Source organism: Dasypus novemcinctus, chromosome 9 (assembly GCF_030445035.2).
Source record: "Dasypus novemcinctus isolate mDasNov1 chromosome 9, mDasNov1.1.hap2, whole genome shotgun sequence".
Lineage (NCBI taxonomy): Eukaryota > Metazoa > Chordata > Mammalia > Cingulata > Dasypodidae > Dasypus > Dasypus novemcinctus.
The window spans coordinates 66210160-66230919 of NC_080681.1; the positions used below are offsets into that span (position 1 = coordinate 66210160).

The window sequence follows — 20760 nt, forward strand, 5'->3', positions numbered from 1 at the left end:
TCTGCCTGAAAGTCATGTCAATGGAACCTTGAGAATTTTCTTGGTGTACTCCCATCTCCCCAGCTTTCTTTCTTTAGGTTGGTCTTTAGGTCTTAATTTCCTGTTGCCCCAATGCCTGTGATTTTGCTTCTGGACAGAACAGACCGCTTCCTCTTCTCCTCTGTATTGTGTCCACATCAACACATTTTCACTTTGATGTGTGCATTTTTAGAAAAGCTCAAAAAGTATCCTACATCTTCAGCAGTGTACAGCCCAAGAGCAGGAAATACTCAGGTGCCCCAACTCTGACCATTCAGAAGGCTGCATAATGGGTGGAAATAGGTCAATATTAGATCAACACCTCCAGCTCCACCTCCTTCAAGAAGCCCTCCCAATAATTCCAACCACATGGGCCTCTTTCTTTCCTGATCCACAAAATTTACTCTATGTACCTTCCCCTTGGCACTTAATTAAATTGAATGTAGCATTCACCAAAAACACATTTGATGATTTGCTACTGGGTGAAAGGTGCTAGACCAGAACTGTAGTTAAACTTAAGAAGTGTGCCCAAAGAGAAGTGTGTATAGTATAATGGAAACCGACAGTGTACACAACCCTGGGGAAGTCACTGATCTCTGAACCTCAGTCTCCTCAGATGATAAAAATGTGACCTCTATATATATATACAGTACAGAAAATACCATCAGAGGTTATACCTCTGAATATAGAATTGTGGATGAGTTTTGTTTTCATTATATATTTCTGAATTTGTTTTTATTTTTATTTTTAAAAGATTTATTTATTTATTTATTTATTTATTTCTCTCCCCTCCTCCTCCCACCCCAGTTCTTTGTATCTATTTGCTACGTCTTCTTTGTCCGCTTCTGTTGTTGTCAGCAGCACGGGAATCTGTGTGTCTTTTGTTGCGTCATCTTGTGTCAGCTCTCCATGTGTGTGGTGCCATTGCTGGGCAGGCTGCACTTTCTTTCGTGCTGGGCAGCTCTCCTTACAGGGCACACTCCTTGCACGTGAGGCTCCCCTATGAGGGTGACATCCCTGCGTGGCAGGGCACTCCTTGCGTGCATCAGCACTGCACATGGGCCAGCTCCACATGGGTCAAGGAGGCCCAGGGTTTGAACCGTGGACCTCCCATATGGTAGACGGACGCCCTAACCACTGGGCCAAGTCCGCTTCCCTGAATTTTTTTTTAATGGACTGATTTTTCTCATCAGAAAAAGCAATAGCTTCCATTTGGGTTTTTTGTTTTTGTTTTTAATAAAAATATTACCACTTCACTTTGTTGTGAGGATTAGTGAGGTGAGATGTATCCCTCGGTCAGGACACTCGACCTCACAAAAGCTAAGTCTGTTGCTCAGATAAGAAAACTCCAAAAGGTGAAGATCAGCCCTCAACCTGGCTATGCCGCACCCTGGAAATGGAGGCCTTTATTACACACCAGTTTCTGTCCCCCCAGAGACTTCTTCCAGCTTCCCCACCCCAGAGGGGCTCCTTTCCCCCCATCCCAGAAATGGGTTAGCCAGGCATTGTAAGGCTGGGAGTAGGTATTAAGAATGACATAAGAAAGCTGTGGGCAAGAGCAGTTTCCTTTCTAAATTGCTAAAGGAGCTTTTCCCAGAAGGAGGGAACTGGGGGCTGAAATCGGGGCACTAGTTCTAGAGAGACAAAATAATAGGCTTCTTCTACTACAAAATACAAAGTGCCTAACCAGATGTGTGGTGCATAGTACACTCTCAATAAATGATGACTACGATCATGAAGAGTAAGATCTAGGTGCTGGGATGAGTCAGAATGAGTATGACATCAGTGGCCCATGTGAGAATAACAGATGAATGTGGTGAGAGGGTGCAGGTGAGGTGGGGTGGGGAGAGGAGGACTGAAAGACAGAAGGCTGAAGTAGGACAGCTTCCTGAATGTGGGAGCATTGGAAACAGAAGAACAAGTAAGATTTCAACCAGGAGAGATTGGGGACAGGGACAGAGGGGCACAGGCAGGGTGCAAGAATTACAGAGGGATGAGGCTGCTGATAGAGGGAAGGGCCCTGAGCACTGAGTTTTAATTCAATATGTCCTTGTGTTATTCTCATAACATTCTGGTTGTACCAATCTTCCCTCCCTAACAAAAACAGTAAGCTTCCTGTGGGAGAAGTTATGCATTCACTTTCATTGCATAATAAATATTTCACCAAATGGAATGACCAGTGGCTTCTTGATAGTTTACACAAGACATTTTCAGCAGGTAAAGGGGCCATGTTCTCTTGGATCTTTCCTTCCTCCCCTCTTCTACACCAACACTCATGGTCTAAGGAGACAGATCCATCACTTTGTTGATTGGATTCCATGAATCTACGGGAAGCCACTTTCACCAACATCCTGAATTAGTTAAGAAACTTTCCAAACCTGAGTCTGGAGCCAAAGATGCAGAAGAGTTATTTGTAAAACATTTTGATCCTCTATCTCATCTGTATAGTTTTAGCTCCAACACAACCATGAAATCTGGCAATTCCTCCTAAAATGAAAAATCAAGTTGTAGGCTGGGGAGGATGGGGTGCTTGAACAGTACTGCCAGTGTAAGAGTGGAATGCTTTATCCCCAAAGTGCAGTGTTTTCTTAGTGAGGAAGATCAATTAGTGCCCCTTTTCTGATTCACTCCTCCTTGGCAGTGACTTATTGTTTAAATTGGGTAGACCAAACTGGACATACTCAGCTCACCTCAGTTCACCCTTTCTCATTGGAGAAGAGAGATGTTCCTTATCTGGCATCCCCTGCAATGCCCCAATAGCAAGCTCTGACCCTCTGAAGACTTTCTGGCAAAGCAAGTTAAGTGGTGATCCCTGAATCACATCAAGGTCCATCTCATGCCAAAGCACTTCACAGCAGGTCTCCCTGCTGCAATTCCCAACCACTTAGGAAACTCCTGGTCTTTGAGTAACTTCTCTCAATCTATTTGCAAGTGAATTTTCTATAGATTTACAGGAATCCCATCTCCAGGCCCCACCTACAAATGCCTCACAACTGTTTCTAAAAACCGTAACTGATTTGAGGATTTTGTGGATGAAACAAATGAGTATCAGGCAAAGGTGTTTGCTGGAGAAAATGCAGTGAAATAAAAGTAGAGCAGGATCTCAGAGTCATGAACTTCAAGCACAGGTCTCTTAGAGCAGAAAGAGCAACCGACCTGAAGTCAAAAGAGCTGGGGGTTTGTTGTTTTGTTTTTAAAGAGTTTTTTTTTCTCTCCCCTCCCCCCCGACCCCGCCCAGTTGTCTGCTCTCCGTGTCCATTCGCTGCGTGTTCTTCTGTGTGCACTTCTATTCTTGTCAGCGGCACCAGGAATCTGTTTCTTTTTGTTGCGTCATCTTGTTGTGTCAGCTCTCTGTGTGTGCAGCGCCACTCCTGGGCAGGATGCACTTTTTTCGCGCGGGGCGGCTCTCCTTACAGGGCACACTCCTCGCACATGGGGCTCCCCTACGCGGGGACACAGGTCAGGAGGCTCTCGGCTTGAACCCTGGTCCTCCCATGTGGTAGGTGGACTCTATCCCTTGAGCCAAATCCGCTTCCCAAGAGAGGTGGGTTTCAAAGTGGATCTACCAGCTACAGAGTGACCTTGGATTAGTTGCCAATCTCACACGCCTAATTTAGAGGTACAGAGAGATTCTACTTCATTGGATTACTCAGAGAATTAAAAGTAATACTGTACATGAGAGAATTTTTTAAGTTGCAAAGCCCTACACAAATAGAAGATTTAATTATGATTATTTTGACTTAGCTATTTGGCTAGGCTCTTATAGAGAATTTTAATCATCAGATAGAGTTTAAAAGGAAAAAAATCAGAAATGCAGAATGGCATAATAATTAAGATCAAAAGCCCTGACGACTTCAGGATACTTAGGTTCAATTCTGGTTCTCCCACATAACAAGCTATGTGGCCTTGAGCAGGTTACTTACCTTCTCTATGCCTCAGTTTCCTTCTCTGGAAAATTGGGACAATAACAGTGTCTATCTCACAGGGTTGCCCTAAAGACTATGTAAATTAAAATGTAAGTGCTAATTATTACTATACTATTATGATTTTCATTAAGCAAGCACAAAGTGGACTGGGATTTAGTAGCCTGCATTATAAAACAAAACTGCAGCGGAGGGACTCTAAGACACAGTATACTTTAGATAAGCAGCCCTGAAATGTACGGCATTTTTAATTCTCCAGGGCATCCTTTGGAGAAAAAAGTCATCTAGCTCCCAGTAAAACTCTGCTTCTCCCTACCCCCATATCTTTCATATGCAAAAATGCAAGAGCCACCACTCAAAGCCTTCTTTCCTCACTTTTACTCTCCCACCCCCTAGAGACAAACTTCATTCCAGGGAGGAGCTTAGCCTAAAAATCCAGTCCACGTAAGTCCAGGAAGACCAGAGAGACTGTAAGCTTCCGCAATTTCAGCCCTTTTGCAGCAGCATTACTCCTCGGGATGTGCAGCTCCTCTGCTCCACTCCCCATCTCAATCTTTCCTATCCTTCAAAGCCCACATCATGTCCCACTTCCTCCCAAAGAGCTCTACCCTCTCAGAATTCTGCATCTATAATTACCAACCAGGTAATCGCTAGTTGTATAATCATTTCACAAGTACCTATTTATTGCCCCTAAAAGACAAACTCTCCCCGCCAGAGGCCACTCAAAGTTTGTCTCAATTCCCCACAGGGCTTAGCACATGCTAGAGACACTGTGCTCCATAACTAATTTGGGAAAGGGATTTAATTCATGGGAGGGAGCCCAAACTCGACATGAAGTGGCAGCCACAAACTAGTTCTGAGACTCTCTTTCACCTCCCCATGCCCACAGCAGAAGCTCCTGTCCTGCCTCAACTCCTTCCCGATGCTTCTGGAAGAAACCTCAGAATCCTCTACACTGCGCCCCAGGAGCCAACACAAATTGCCTGGAAAACAAACTCTGTGTACCATTTCTGCTTCCTAGGCACTTCCTTAAGTGAGTTTCCAAAGCACTAGGACTTAACCACTATTGTCACATCTACCACACTCCAATGTATAGAGCTATTGATTTGTCTGTCTCCACTAGACCAATGGCTTTCAAACTTTTGATCACGATAACTCAACACAATATAAAATATACAAGAAAACTGAAGCTAACGTTTCCCACAACTATGTTCATCCTTATTAGTGTAATACACCCTGATATTTCCTATTATATTCTATTTTTAAATGCTGGTCCTGGCCCACTAAATTGATTTCACAGCCCATTATGGGTTACAACTTTATAGCAGTTACGGTAACATTAGCTATAACAGATAAGCCCCCAAACTTCAGTACCTTAACACAACAGAAGTTTATGCCTTACCCATAGAAAATCTAAACAAGGTGGTTCTCCACCATGCAGTGATTAAGGGAGAGTCCCACACTTATCCCATCTTGTGATATCTTCAACAAATGACATCTAAGGTTGCCATACTCAACTCTGTCAAGACAAAGTCCTTTCTGAGAAGTTCTTTATGGGCCAAGCCTAGAAGTGACACTCATTACTTCCCCACTCTCATGCCATCAGCTAGTATTCCATGACATGACCTGACTTACCTGCAAGGTTGCTGGGAAATGTAGTCTGGTCATGTGCCCAGGAAGAGATGGCAGAATTTTGGTTATCAGCCAGCAATCTATGCCATAGACCTGTCATCTGAAAAAGACTCCCAGGCTAAGACCTAGCCTTATTCATCTTTTATTTCCAGTGACTAGCAAAATATTTGGCTCAGAGGAAGTCCACAGAAAATATATAATGAATGAATAAAGGAGGGAGGGAAGTAGATCCAATCAAGGGGCCCAAGAGTGTTATAGTTTATGATTAGGCACCAGGATTCCAAACAGCTCCACACAGGGGAGGGGGCAGGGCGCACAAAGCAGAGCTGAGTCCGAAAAGCTTGTATTAGTGCAGGTGATGAAGAAAATACAAAAGGAACTGTCTCAGTATCTGCCGTTCTACATGGGGACTGCACAACCACTTACACTCTTCTAACAACCACGTGTCTGTTGAAAAGGAGCACAGTGAAACAATTAAGAGCACACAGGCTTACAGGAAGATAAATTCCTCTCACTGGCTGCATAACGGCAGCAGAACACTCACTGAGCAATCACGATGTGTGCAAGCATGGAATGAGTCATGTTCTTCCCTTGGCCCTCCAGTTCCCTCTGTGTGAACCACCCTCTCTCACCTCTGCGTTCCCATAGCACCTTTTTCACAACCCTTTCATATAATCCACTTGTGGGAGAGCTGGTTGACACGGGGGAAGTACATGTCTGTTCACCAGTGTCTCCCTAGTTGTGCTTTAAGGATGGTGGAAAGAGCATACATTTGAGAATCAAAATTCGTGGGTTCAAATCCCAAATGCCAATTTAATAATTGTATGAGGGTGGCCAAAATACTTACCTCTTAGAGACTCAATTTTCTTCTCTGTACAATGGGGTTTATAAGTCTGACCTCAAAGAGCTGGTAAGACATATAAACCCAATATCAATAAAGTTTGATGCCTGGTACATAATATATGCTCAAAAAAGTGAGATTTCCTCTCCTCCATCTCTCCTTGAGGGCAGGGATAAAGTTTTCTTTCTGGGCACTAGCACTGTATCTTGCACATAATAAACATATAATAAGTGTTATTTGAAAAGCATGGAATGGCATGCTTTACTGCTTAAATAAAAATAAAAAAACCCAAACCCAGACTGAGTCTTTAGAAGTTCTTTTCTCCTCCCTTCCCCCTTCCCACTCACTTCATTACTCTTCTCTCTTTAGGTAACATGAACTTTTGTGTGTGTGTGTGCTCAGAAATTTGAAATGGCTAACAGCACCTAAGGATATTTCCCTCTGGTCATTATCCTTTTCTTTCAAGTGGTGCTCAGCAAGATTATTCGGACATCGGAGCTAAAAATGGTCAAATTACAAACAGAGGTCCCTGAAATATAACTTTCCCCATTGCAGGATTCTGGAATTACACAAAGCACCAGGAATAGGTTGCTCTTCCCCAAAGAGCTCGCCATTCTGAAAAAAGCCTTTGTTTTAACGCTTCGAAAAACTGCACAGTGGAATCTCCTCCTATCCTGGTCCTCCGAACTGGCCTGGGTTCTGCTCAGATCTAAAGTGTCTATATATGTCCCCTATGAAACAAAACACTCCAGAGTCTTAAAATATTATAAAATTTGTCGCTCTAAGCCTTAGTTCCTATGTCACAGCATAATGATCACTGATTTGGAGGCAAATTTTCTGGTTTCACCAGTAAGCCCATGTTAAGAATGGTAGCTAACACACCGCTGCTTACTAGGCCCATGGTGCTGAGTTTGGGGCTTTATATCCATTATCTCATTTAATTCTAAACAATTTAAAAGTCCTTAAGTCAGGTATTATTGTTATGCCCATTTTGCAGATAAGTAAACCTTATCAGATGGTCAAGAAACATAGTCCAAGTTCCCACAGCCAGTAAGTAGCAACGCCACGCCAGGATTCAAACCCTGCTCTGTCAGGTTCAGTCTATTTCTGTTGCTCAGCCCCACCTCTTTAAATGACTATAAAAGAAGATCCATTCTGCATAGAAATGCTTGAGAAAATAAATAATTTGAACTAGTTGATCCTTCAGGTCCCTTTCCCCTCAAAAAAAAAAAAAAATATATATATACATATACACACACATATACATATATATATGGTTCTTTAGGAATTTTTTTGTAAAGGAAATGTAAGAAAGCCAAACATTATGAGCCTTTGCTTATCAGTATTTAGTAACAGTTTTTGGATCAAAACTCTGCAGAACCTTATTTATGGACAGACAGTTACTGTCGAGCAGAGCCTTTTTATACAACCTTTTCATCTGAGGATGTTGTAACCTTCTACGGCCTTTCTATTAGTGAGAGATGGGGTGTGAAATTTGCTGGCCCTGCCAAGATTATCCCATTAAATTATCTGCCCTCTTTCAGTGTAATTCACTTGGAGGCAACAGTTTGAGATCCAAGCCCTGTGAATGTCCTTGCCTAGGCGTTCTAGGGGGGAGGGTGTGAAGGAAAAAGCTCAGGTGGTAGTAGCATCCCAATGACATAACATCAATCCACGTTTCACTGCCTTACCAAAATAAAGTGGATGCCACAATTATCCCATTCCTAAACAAACTGAAAACCCAACCGCTTACTGCAACAAAGAGAGAGCCTTTTTACTGCTGTTTATTTTTATTTTGTATTCGTTAGCTTTTTAGATATTCCTGGCATGCAAGTCAGACTCCGTGTAACAAGCAGCTGCATTTAGTTAAGGATTTTTGAAGAGTCCCCATCCCCTCCCTCTTCAACTCCAGAGAACTTTCTCAGACTTGCAGAAGACTATTTCTTTCTCTCTGAGTGTCTACTGAACAGTGTCTCCTGTCACACCTCGGGGAAAGGTTGGGTCCAGGCTAAGGCCTTCTGTTTGAAAAAGGGGCCTCGCAGCCTTGAGTGCTTCCCAGCTGAGGCTGGATTTGCCAGGGTCTGGTCCACAGGGGGACCTTGAAGCTGGTAAGCCGGCTCTCCTGCTGGAAAGCACTCATATATCACCTCTGCTCAGCCTACAACCAGAGTTATATACACCAAGTTGCAAATACACAGGCCCTTCATCAAAACTGCACAGAGGTTGGAAGAAACTACCAGGCAAACTCCCCACACTGTGTCTAAGTTGTTGTTCATTACCGTGTAGTTCCTCCAGGTCAGCGGCATTGGACATAGAGGCACTTTTGCTTCCAGTCTATCTCAGCAAGACTCACTCAGGGAACTCAAGCAAGAGAGGGGAAATGAATTTGGCCGCCTCCAGTCATTTCTTTTAATTCCTAGATTATGACTAAGAAAATGGCCTTTGGCTGCCCTTGGAAATCCCAGGGGAATTCTGCCTTTGGCCCTTACATAAAGAGAATAAAAATTGTAAGGCTTAACCTAGGAGAGACCACCTAGAAGAGTTGTTAATGAACTGCGTGGGTTTTTTAAGCCCAGCTCTTAACCTGAAGGGAGTAACTTAAGCCTCTGTGCCTAAGTTTATCCATCTGTAAAATGGGACTAATTATGCCATCTGCTTCATACGGTTATTGGGAGCATTCAGTGAGTTAATACTGGCAAAATGTTTAGAACAGTGACTAACCCATTTTACGGATTATGCAAGTGTTTGTAAGTATATTGCACAAACAGGGAGATCTTAAAATGCTTGAGTTCAGGGAAATCAATTTTGAGTTGAGGTCACAAGGACTTGGAACCATTCCTCAATTCCCCATTCTCAAATAACCAACCGACTTGTGGGAAGAAAACTGGAAAGAAAGACGTAGAGTCACCATGGAATATGCTGACCTGGGCTAAGGCCCAATACCCACTACCAATACTCAATACCTTTCAAATTACCCTGGAACACAACCAACTCATTGCCCCATGCATCAAAAGCTCCAAGCCAGTGATTCCTAACATTTGGGGATTGCACTTTTCTTGGAAAATTGGATTGTATCTATGAAATATATTCCCATAAAAATGCATGTAAAAATTTGTATATTATTATTTCTGGAAGTTCTCATATCCTCAATTCCACATACCCCAAGTTAAGATTCTAGGCTGAGTGTTCTTATCCAGTAATTGACATGTATGATTTTTACCTAAACCTCAAAACACTCCTGTAAGGCTCAGAAAAACAAAATGACAAACCCAATATGTGACAGTGAAGAGATTCAAATCCATGTCTGTTAAATTCCAAAGTTTGTGTTTTCAAACCATCAAGCTATACCACCAAATTCTACTGCATTTCCTTCATACTAGAAGATGGGGCAAGAAAGGGAAAAATTCTTGAAAAATACACCACATTCCACTCTTACTGAGAAGAGAAAATAACACACTTTCACATGACCAAAAAAATTATTCTCCATTTACTAAACAAAAATCTACAGACCACTTATATTTTTGGTGTGTATATATCATCTATATGAACATCCTCATTCAAATCAACATGCATATGGTCTACAAAGCATTCCATTCTCCATAGGATGCTATGTAAGATGTTCAAAGGTATTTAAAGTGTAGCAGATGATCACTATCAAACTATAGTCAAATCTGATACGAATGGATACAAGTACATACCATTTAGAAACTTTTAAAAAGTCTAATTTAGGACCTATGCTCACCATGTGAGAGAAAAGATATTATAGGCCAAAACTGAGGTTTTTAAAAAGACTCCCTATTAAATATCATGTAGATTATCCCAGGCAACAGAGTAGAAAAACAGACTACCAGGTATACTAAGTCAATATTAGAAATTAAATATTTCCAAATGACTGCCACAGGCAGTTGTTCATATTCTTTTACTGGGCTACTATGTAGCTCCCTCTAGCCAACCAGGGAGGATTTTCAGGATTCCCTATAAGGCTGGGGGCTAGTTGACTTGGGCCCTCCATATTTTCACCTGGAAAGCTGACAGTCTTACCGCCCCCAAGGGACTCATGCTAATAGTAGATAGGACAGACACCTATTAAAATGACACAGGAAGGTTTACAAAATGACAGCAAACACAGTAGCAGGCCACGTCCTGGCTCCAAACAGGTAAACCACAGAATCTACAAACACAGCATTCTGAGAAAGGCCAAAGTAGGTTCCTAAGGTCCTGAGCTCTGGGTGCAGTTATCAGAGCTTCAGCTACCTGGAGAGGTTTAGCTTTGGACAGGTAGGAGGTAGAGGCGGAGGTCGATAACGAACAGGGCAGAAAAAATAAATGTAGAGGTTTGCTGCTTCTGGCTAACAAAATAGAAATGTGACCAGAGAAATGCTGAGCATTTTTAGAAAGTAAATGAAACAACTCTTCCCTTAAGCTGACTTCCTGAGGGTTACCTTAGGAACCCCACTGGAACCCTTGTTCCCAGAGGAAAGATCAAACATTCAATGGCATGGAAAGGGATTTATTTATAAAGTAACAAATAAAACAGTAATAATAGATTCATGCTCCTTATAAGGAATATGGAATAGGAATAGCTCTTTTAAAAAAAAAAGCCTTTAAAGAGTTAAAGGAGACTGAATTTGGATAGCTGCTTATAACAAGGTTTTCTTACACTGGGCAAAATCATTGCATGGGCATTTATTTAAAGGCAGAAGACCAAAGAAATGTGCAATTCTCCCAGTCCACCCCCTACAGTGACCTAAAAGCAACCACTGTTGAAAGTTTACGTACAAAGTAAAGGAGTCAAGAGAGGAAATAACTGAATTAATCAAGGCCTCAAGCCAGGAGTCCTGTCTTAGAAGTGCCCCGGCCACGTCCACCTCAGTTTGCCGGGGAACTGTTTTCATTCCTAGGCATTTTTAACTTTTCACCCAGGTGTTGGGCAGGCGGCCAGAAGTTTAGCATCACAAAAGCAAAACAGCCATGTGACCAAACTGTTTACATTTCATTACGATTTCTTATCAAGGAGGTGCACTCCCTGCTGATGTACTTCTTAATTACAATTAGGAGCTGTATTTCCCCAGAGGATCCTCCAGATTTGCAACACAATCACACTATAGGATCAGTGACAGAATAGGATCAATTACAGAACCATTCTCAGAAAATCTTGTTCCCTCTAAGAAACCAAATTTCACACACAACTTCCTTACAGATTATTTTCTATTAGCAAACTTTTAGGAAAAACTGACTCTGTATTCAAATTCCTTGCAGTGAATAGATCGATTGCCCTCAGCTGCTAAAGAGCCCGCAGCCTTTTCTTTTCCTAAGCAAAGCACTAACTTAAAAATGAAAGATGCATAAGAATGGAGCAGAGACCTATTTATCCGCACAGGTTTGGGGTTGTGAGTGGGGGAAGGAATAATCCAAGGGCTCCAGCACTTGCACCCCCTCAAGGGATGCATGTTAAAAGTGAGGCCCGAGACTCCGGAGACTTTAATCAACTTTCCCCCCTCCAACCTCCAAAGAAAGAATCGGTTGTATCCACAGGCGCAGCCGGGCTCTTCCCTCTCATTGTGTACTGGCTCAGGCGCAGCAAGGATCCAAGCTTCCCGCAGCGAACTAAGACGCTCGGGCTTTCGGTGGAGTCTTTCTCTAACTGTTCCAATTGTCTTTGGAGATTACCAAAATCAAGTATGCATTAGATGGCTTTTCCCCCCTCGTTTGTAACACACACACACACACACACACACACACGTGCAGATCAGGACACTCTGGAGAGGCCGCCTCTGACAGCATATTTTGCACAAAGTGGCGGCGGCGGCCGCAGCGCACACATTTTGGCCTCCAACGTGACCCTCCCGGGTCCGCAGAGCCGGCAGCGGTGGAGAGGCGAGGCCGCTGGAGCCCCAAGAGGACAGGGCTTTTGTTTGCCTCGGTTCGCGGACAGCCTGGGCACTCACAGGCACAAACGAAACTATAAGCGCCTTCCTGGACCGCTCTTTCCAAAGAGGGTTCGCTGTCTCGGGGCGCGATGGGGATCCGCTGAGAGATGGGGAGAAGAGCAGCACGGAAGTCCCCCAATGACCCCCACCACCTCCAACCCCCCTCCACCCTTCCTGTCAGTGCTGACAACTGCTGCTGTGCTGGGAGGAAGAAGCCCCCGGGCGCACCCCCGGTCCGCAGGGGGCTCCAGGACTTATCCTGTCCTGCCTCCCCCGCCCGCCAGAGTCGCATCGGCGAGACCCCCGGCGGGTCGGCGGTCGCGCTCGAGGAAGGAGCGGCGGCTTCCTGTCCGCGCCGGGGCCCCGGCTGGCGGAGAGGAAAGTTGCCCAGGGCCAGAGGTGCCCGGGGCTGGCTTCCGAACCCGCGGGCGCACGGGGTGAGCCGGGCGCGCCGGGGGCTCTTACCTTGGGCAGCTCCGCGCGCGGCCAGCAGCAGCGCGGCCAGCAGCGCCGGCAGCAGCGGGCGCGCCCCGCGGCGGCGCGGCCGGTGCATTCCTCCTCTCGCGGCGGCGGCGGCGGCGGCTGCTCCCGGCCCGCGCGCAGAACATCCACGGGCTCTGCCTGAGATCCCGGCCACCTCGTCCCGGCCGTTCTCCCTCGGAGGATGCCGGGGGCGTTCGCAAAGTTCTTTGTCCCTCTAACCTGCGCTCTCGCCTCCGCCCGGCCGCCTCCCGAGCCGGTCAACTGGGTCCCTCCTCAGCCCTCGCGCGGCAGCGTCGCCGCGGCCGGCGGGCCCGTAATCTCAGGCTGTCCGGCTGGAGCTCGCGGAGGACGAGTCTCCCCGGCTCGGACTCTAGGAAGAGCTCGCCCTGCGCCCGGGGGGCTGCTGTCCCCGGGCTCTCTCCGAATCGGCTGCGGTGACTCCTCCCGCTCTCGGCTCTCCGCTCTCCGCTCTCTCGCTCTCAGCCTCACTCAACTTGTCACTTTGCACCAACCCTCCAGCCCAGCGCCTGAGCCCGGACCAATGGCAGGCGCGGGCCCAAGCCGGCGAGCCAGCGCCCTCTGCTGCTGCCTCTGGACACCCGCACCCTCCCCGTCTGCCCAGAAACTTGTCTTGGTTCCCGCGCCTCCCGCACCCCCACCTCCCCTCCCCCACCACGCCTCAAACCCTCGGCGGGAACTGAGCCCTGAAAGCCCTTGATGCTATGTGACAGAAGGGGAAACCGAGGCTCAGGGAAGCCTACGCGGATTCGCGAAGCCAGTTCATGGCTGAATGACTTAGGAGGCCCAGATTCTAGCAGCCCCAGTTTTGCCACTGTTAGCTGTGTGACCTTTATTGATAACTTACCATTTTAGTTTTGATTTCCTCTTTGACCCAAGAGTTTAGAGAGCATCTTACTTAATAGGTGGTTTATGTCTGCCGTTTTGTCATTCATTTCTATTTTCAATGCATTGAAATAAATGTCATTTATCTGTTTTAGTTTAGAGTCTCTATTAAGGATTTCTCTGTAGTCAGTTTTGGTCAATATTCTGTGGGCTCTTGAAAGAAGGTGTTTCTCTTTCTTCAGAATATGAAGTGAGATGGCTACACCAATTTGATCATCTTGATATTAATTATATCTTCGCATATTTTCTGTCCATTTGCCCTGCCATGGACCAAGAAGAGTGAGCATTAAAGTATCCTACTAGGAGTGTGTTTTTGTCCATTTCTCCTGGACTGGCCTTACGGATTTTGTAATGCATACATAAATTCTCATGACTGCTTCACTGTTCCTGTGGAGAGCGCCCTTGATAAAATAAAATGGCCTAAGGGGATATTTATTGAGTGCCTGCTGTGTTCCAGACCCTGCTCTAGGATCTGAAGATGCAAAAGTCATGGAGACACTGGTCAGCCTTGCCCTAAAGGAACACAGAGAAGCCCACTCTATCAATAATCACCATGACCACTTATTGGAATACCTCCTGAATGCCTAATGCTTTACAAGCATACCTCGTTTTATTGCACTTTGCTTTATTGCAATTCACAGATATCACCTTTTTTTTTTACAAATTGAAGATTTGTGGCAACCCTGCATCAAGCATGTTTATCAGCACCATTTATCCAACAGCATGTGTTCACTTGGTGTCTCTGTTAACATTTTAATTAAGATATGTACACTTTTTAAAAGACATAATGCTACTGCACATTTAATAGACTACAATATAATGTAAACATAAGTTTTATGTGCACTGGGAAACGAAAAATCTCATGTGACTCTCTTTACTGTGATATTTGCTTTATTTCAGTGGTCTGGAACTGAAGCCACAATATGTCCAAGGTGTATGCCTATATATGCATTTGCTCATAAATCCTCACATTAACATTAAAAAGAATGTCTTTTAAAATGTTATATTACTTTGTACTTTAACATATATTATCCCAATTTTATAGTTTTAAAAAGTGAAATGCAAAGAGAGTAAGTGACTTTTCCACAATCGCACAATGGGTAGCAAAGCCAAGACAGTCTCTTTCCCATGATAGAGTTAAAAGTTCTTAGCCAGAGCCTGACATATAATAAGCACTCAGTAATTGGTGGTGGTCGTTATTTCTGTGGCTGTTGTTGTTGTTTGTATTTTTTTTCTTTTAGAGAAGTTCTAAGTTTACAGAAAAATCATGCAGAAAGTACTGAGTTCCCAAACGCCCACCACAACCCACTCCTGCTGTTGTCTTTAGATAGCCTCTGAGAACCTAGCTTTAGGATTTTACAATGAGCAGTCACCTCTTTAAGGTCAAGGACACCGCCTCAGTTATCTGTCTTCTGAGTACCTCAGATAGTACTTGGAACACAGTAGGAGCTCAACTGATGAGCACAAATGTTAGGTAACCCTTTGGAGAATATTTTTTCTCTAATTAGAGCTAAACCTGTCTCATCTTATCATACTTGTTCATGGGATTATGGGGATTTTGTTGAGAAACAAAATTCCCCCTATACATCTTGACACCAAGGGAAAAGGATCTCTGAGGGCTGGAACATTAGAAGGGGAGAAAATGGTGGGGGGAGGGAGGGTTGCCCAAAGTATGAAGTCCCGGCAGGGCATAGGCTGTAGACTCCCAGCCCTCTGCCTTTAGGCAGGTGACTGACTAACCATGTGCGACAAACAGTCACTTATTCTTCTCCAAGACTTCAGGGCAGGAACCTCTCCAGCTGCCTTGGGAGTGTTCCTTCTTTTTATCCCCCTGACCTGAGGTCAAGAAATGATAGACAGAGAGGCTTTGGATCAATGACTTCATCTCCCAAATAGGTCTCCAAGTTTCTCTGCCTGAGACCAATTCAGTCATGTCTCAATTATCTCCAGTCATTTGCCTGAGGAACTTTCTGCACAAGGTTTTCTTGTTGGGAAACTGTCTTTGATCATCAGTTTCAGTGATACCGTGGCCCAGAAATCAGAGGAAATTCAGTTACACTGCGCAGCGCTAGACAAGGAAACTTTCCCTTCCACCGGCCCTGCCTCTGATCCCCGCCCCATAACTGTTAGGCCCAGGTATCTTAGGTAACAGACGGATGCCAGTGCTGAGTATACAGAAGTTAATGGCACTTTTATCAGTACTTAAACCTTCCAGGAACTTAATCACAGAATCACAGATGCCTGGAATGTGAGAGCTAGAAGGGGCCTGGGAAATTAGCTGGCACACCCCCTCCCCCAACATTTTATAGAGGAGAAATGTGGAACTCCAGGAGGTCACACAGCTGGCCAGAACCCAAACTGGAACCTAGACCAACCAGTTCAGACCTGGTTAAGCATTCCTTCAGTCACCCCAGATTCCTTCAAGTTTAGATATAACATACTAGTTCCCCAATAACAGGTGAGTAAATGCTCTTCCTATTTAAAAGAAAAGGGGGTGGGGTGGGGGGCAAAGGAAATATGTATGCAAGTTCAGTAAATGTCAGTGACTAGGAGCATAAGCTGGAGAGTCAAGCTGCCTGGGCTTCTGCTCCAGCTCCTCTGGTTTCCTCTTAGTGACCTGGGACAAGTGTATTCGTATCCTGTGCTTCTGTTTCTTTTCTGTCAAATGGTGATGATAATAATAGGATCTACTCCATTCTATTGTATTAACTATTGTGAGTGAACTCATACAAAGTGCTTTCATGAGTATCTGGCACAGAGTAAGCACTTACTAAATGTGAGATATTATTATTGTTATTATTTACACACATGAGCCTACTTAAACCATCAAAAGCCTATGAGGTCATTGTTGTCTCCATTTTTCACAGATGAGGAAACTAAAGTAAATCAAAGTGAAGAAACGACAGAAGTCACAAAATTGAGGCAAAAAGGTAAGAATCATGCTCAAGACAAATCTACACTATATATTACTGTTTCTCCCCAAGTATGGGATATAAGAATAGTGCCAAGCAATAGTGCCAAGAAAAGTCTATAATTTCTCTTGTAGACTTCCTATGGCCCTGCCCTCTCCTTTTACCAGACCATTAGCTGACACAAATGGATTAGAGAATGCAGGCAGAGCCACTGTCTTCGGGGAATCTTGGCTCAAGGCTCCTGCTGAGGCTCCTCACTGCTTAGAGAGGCAGCAACCCCCATTGGCCTCTCCCACTAGCGCATGCATTGCTCTGTTTATTATCAACAAGATCATGTAAAAGGCACAGCCATGGGTAAGTCAAGTGGTAAGGTGAGGTTTGGTGTCAAGGGGAATAAAAAAAAAATCCTGCCTTTTATTTCAAAAATTGTTAGGGGGAGAGACTCACTTAAGGTGTCCATATAATTTACCTAACAGATACAACCTTAATTATTTCTTCTTGGAGAAACCACGTGGCATCATTGTTAAAAGTAAGGTACAGTATCCAGCTCGCATGTATTCAAATCCTAGCTCTGCATTTAATAACTGTTTGAGCCCTTGGGTTTCTTCACCTGTAAAGAGGCTTAATAGTGATACCGCCTATCTAGCTTTATTCTGAAGAAAATTAGTTAATATCTGTAAAAGATTTAGCACAATGTCTGTCAACAGTAAGCAACCAATGCCTATTAGCTATTATTATTATTAGTGATTAAAAACAAGGTCTCGGGAAACGGCCTTTGGCCCAGTGGTTAGGGCGTCCGTCTACCATATGGGAGGTCCACGGTTCAAACCCCGGGCCTCCTTGACCCGTGTGGAGCTGGCCATGCGCAGTGCTGATGCGCGCAAGGAGTGCCGTGCCACGCAGGGGTGTCCCCCGTGTGGGGGAGCCCCACGCGCAAGGAGTGCGCCCGTGAGGAAAGCCGCCCAGCGTGAAAAGAAAGAGCAGCCTGCCCAGGAATGGCGCCGCCCACACTTCCCGTGCCGCTGACGACAACAGAAGCGGACAAAGAAACAAGACGCAGCAAATAGACACCAAGAACAGACAAGCAGGGGAGGGGGGGAAATTAAATAAATAAATAAATCTTTTAAAAAAAAAAAAAAAAAACAAGGTCTCTGCATCAGACAGCACTGGCTGGATGATCCAAACAAGTTATTTCACTTCTTTTTGACAAGATAGTCTAATCTGAGAAAAAGAGATAGTGATAGAACCAACCATAGGTAGAAAAGATTATAAAAATACACACTGACTGCTCTTTTGTATCCCAACACTGCAGTCTTCTTGATGATGTTTGTCTCTGACCTTCCCTGACAGTGTTTGTCTATAGCACTTCTTCAAACTCGTGCCATCATCAAAATTCTTTAACATGAAATTCAAGAACAATAAGGGTTTGTTAGGAAAACTAATACCAATACCTTAGAGACTATAAAATTTCTGAAAGAAAACATAAGAGAAAATCCTAATGACTTGGGTTTGAACCATAAAAGAAAAAAAATGATAAATTGGACTTTTTCAAAATAAAGCTTCTGCTTTTCAAAAGACATTGTTACAAAAATAAATAGATAAGCCAAAGACTGAGAGAAAATATAGTCAAAGAATACATCTTACTAAAGTCCTGTATCTAGAATAGATAAATAATGCTTACAGCTGAGTAACAAGAAGAAAACCTAATTTTTAAAATGGACAAAATATTTGAGCAAGCAGGTCATTAAAGAAGATACATGAATGGCAATCAACATGAAAAGATGCTCAACATCATTAGCCATGAGGGAAAGATAATGAAAACTACAATACATTAAAACCACATACCTGTAGAATGGCTAAAGTTGAAAAGCTGAACCATATCAAGTTTCAGCAAGGTTGTACCGCAACCTCATACATTGCTGGCAGGAATGTAAAATGGTACAACCACTTTAGAAAACAGTTTTTCAGTTTTAAAAACTAAACCTAAATCTACCATATGATCCAGTCATTCATTCCACTGCTAAGTATTTACCCAGAAAGAAAGAAAGCATATGCCCAGATAAAAACTTGTACATGAAAATTCATAGCAACTTTATTTGTAATGGCCCAAAACTGGAAACAACACAAATGTCCATCAACAGATAAATGGAAAAACTCTGGTATACCCATACAATGAGATACTACTCCACAATAAAAAGGAATACATTTTTAATACACATAATAACATGGATAAATATCAAAATAATTATACTGATTGAAAGAAGCTAAATTTTTTCATAAAGATAAATACAATATGATTCCATTTCTGTAAAATTCCTGAAAATGCAAACTAGTCTATAGCGGCAAAAAGCAGATCATTGTTTACCTGGGGACAGGAAAATGCAAGGAGGGATTACACACAGGCATGACTAAACTTGCAGGGGGAAGGACACATTCATTATCTTGATTGTGGTGATGGTGTCACAGGTGTATTCATATGTCAAAACTCATTGTAATCATCTGTTTCCCATCAGGAGATACAAATCATACAAGAAATTAAACAAGGGCTTAATATTAAGAAATATTAACAATGCCGAAAGAGTGACTATAAGATATAAAGAAACTCTATATGATGTCTTAGGGCTGAGGAGGAGTATCTAAGGAAAAACAAAGTGGAAATAGGTTCGGACCTCATTGAAGAAGATGTGGTTCAGCCTATTGGATAGCAGAGACATTCACTGGTTTGCCATGTTGAAGCTGTACTGGAGTCGCTAGGCAAGCAATAGGCCACCCTCTGGAGTGCAGGCTGCAGAGCAGACAAGCAGGTATGCAGTGGGAGTCCAGGTGCCTGCAGGGAAGGAGGCTTTCACAACAAATGGACAGCACAGGGCACACGGAGGGAGCAGCAGCTCTGTGTGTACCACCCCTCCCAGGGTTACAGATGGACAGTGAGCAAGCAGAAGGAGCAACTAGTCAGTGTGTTACCTTGGGGGCCACAGGTGACTATGTGCAGGCCACATGGGGGCTTTGGTTTTCATGTCAGGAAAGCTGTGAAAGATTATGGGCAGAGACTACAAAGTTGCAGAGTGATCAGATCCTGGGTCTGTGTCTGGGGCAACCTCAGATATTCTCATACCCTCACCTCCTGGCCCATGCTAGATATAACAGAAACCTCTTCCTCCTATGTTGTCCTTCCAGAGCCCTCTACTATGAAAGCCTAACACAATGCTCATTTTGGAGGAGAAATGCTTTTAAAAATTCCATGTTTATCATATAGAACATACATCAAAGGGTGCACACGGAGCTGACTGCAATACATTGATAACTGACATACATCAAATTGTGCATTTTAAATATATTCTGTTTATTATATGCTCATTTATACCTCAATAAAACTTTAAAGAGTAATATAGGGAAGCGGGTGTGGCTCAAGCAATTGGGTGCCTGCCTACCACATGGGAGGTCCCGGATTCAGTTGCCTCCTAAAGAAGACGAGCAATACAGTGAGCTGATGCGATGGACTGGAGCAGCAAGCTGAGGTAACAAGTTGATGTCACGCCATGACACAACAAGGAAACACAATGAGCGACACAATAAGCAGGGAGCAGAGGTGGCTCAAGTTATTAGGAGACTCCCTCCCACATGGGAGGTCCCAGGTTCAGTTCCTGGGGCCTCCTAAAAAGAAGATGAGCAGACACATAAAGCACATAATGAACAGACACAGAGAGCGGACAGCGAGCACAAACAACAAGGAGGGGTAGAAATAAATAAATAAAAATCTAAAAAAAAAAAACAAATGAAAGGAAGGTAATGCTTCAAAAAGAGAAAGAGAAATTAATGTTAAAGGGGACACAACCTAGGATAAGAAAGAATCCTAGGGGAAGGGAAATATTAAAAAAAAAAAAAAAGTAATACATGCAGGTAGCCAAAGAACACCATTTGAGGAAAGACTGTAAACATAAAAGATAAAGAGAAAAATAAACAGGAAAGAGGCAACTTGGAGGGAACAGACTACTTAGAAGAAAACTTAAACACATGCTATCATTACTATATTCAGAGGTAAGGGAAGATATTGCTTCTATAAAGCAAGACCAGGATGCAATTGGGCGAATGGAACATTCAAAGAAGGAAAATAGTCC

The 20760-nt window shown here is 43.7% G+C and overlaps 1 protein-coding gene across 1 annotated transcript in view; it reads right to left on the minus strand.

Annotated features, from left to right (window-relative positions):
• Nucleotides 1-13351, minus strand: part of ROR1 (receptor tyrosine kinase like orphan receptor 1) — a 429702-nt gene extending 416351 nt beyond the window's left edge. Inside the window, exon 1 of the mRNA XM_023586139.3 lies at nucleotides 12810-13351. Within this exon, the coding sequence (XP_023441907.1) occupies nucleotides 12810-12897 (88 nt within the window). The 5' untranslated portion in view covers nucleotides 12898-13351. The remainder of the gene's footprint in view (nucleotides 1-12809) is intronic.
• Between the last annotated feature and the right edge of the window lie 7409 nt (nucleotides 13352-20760).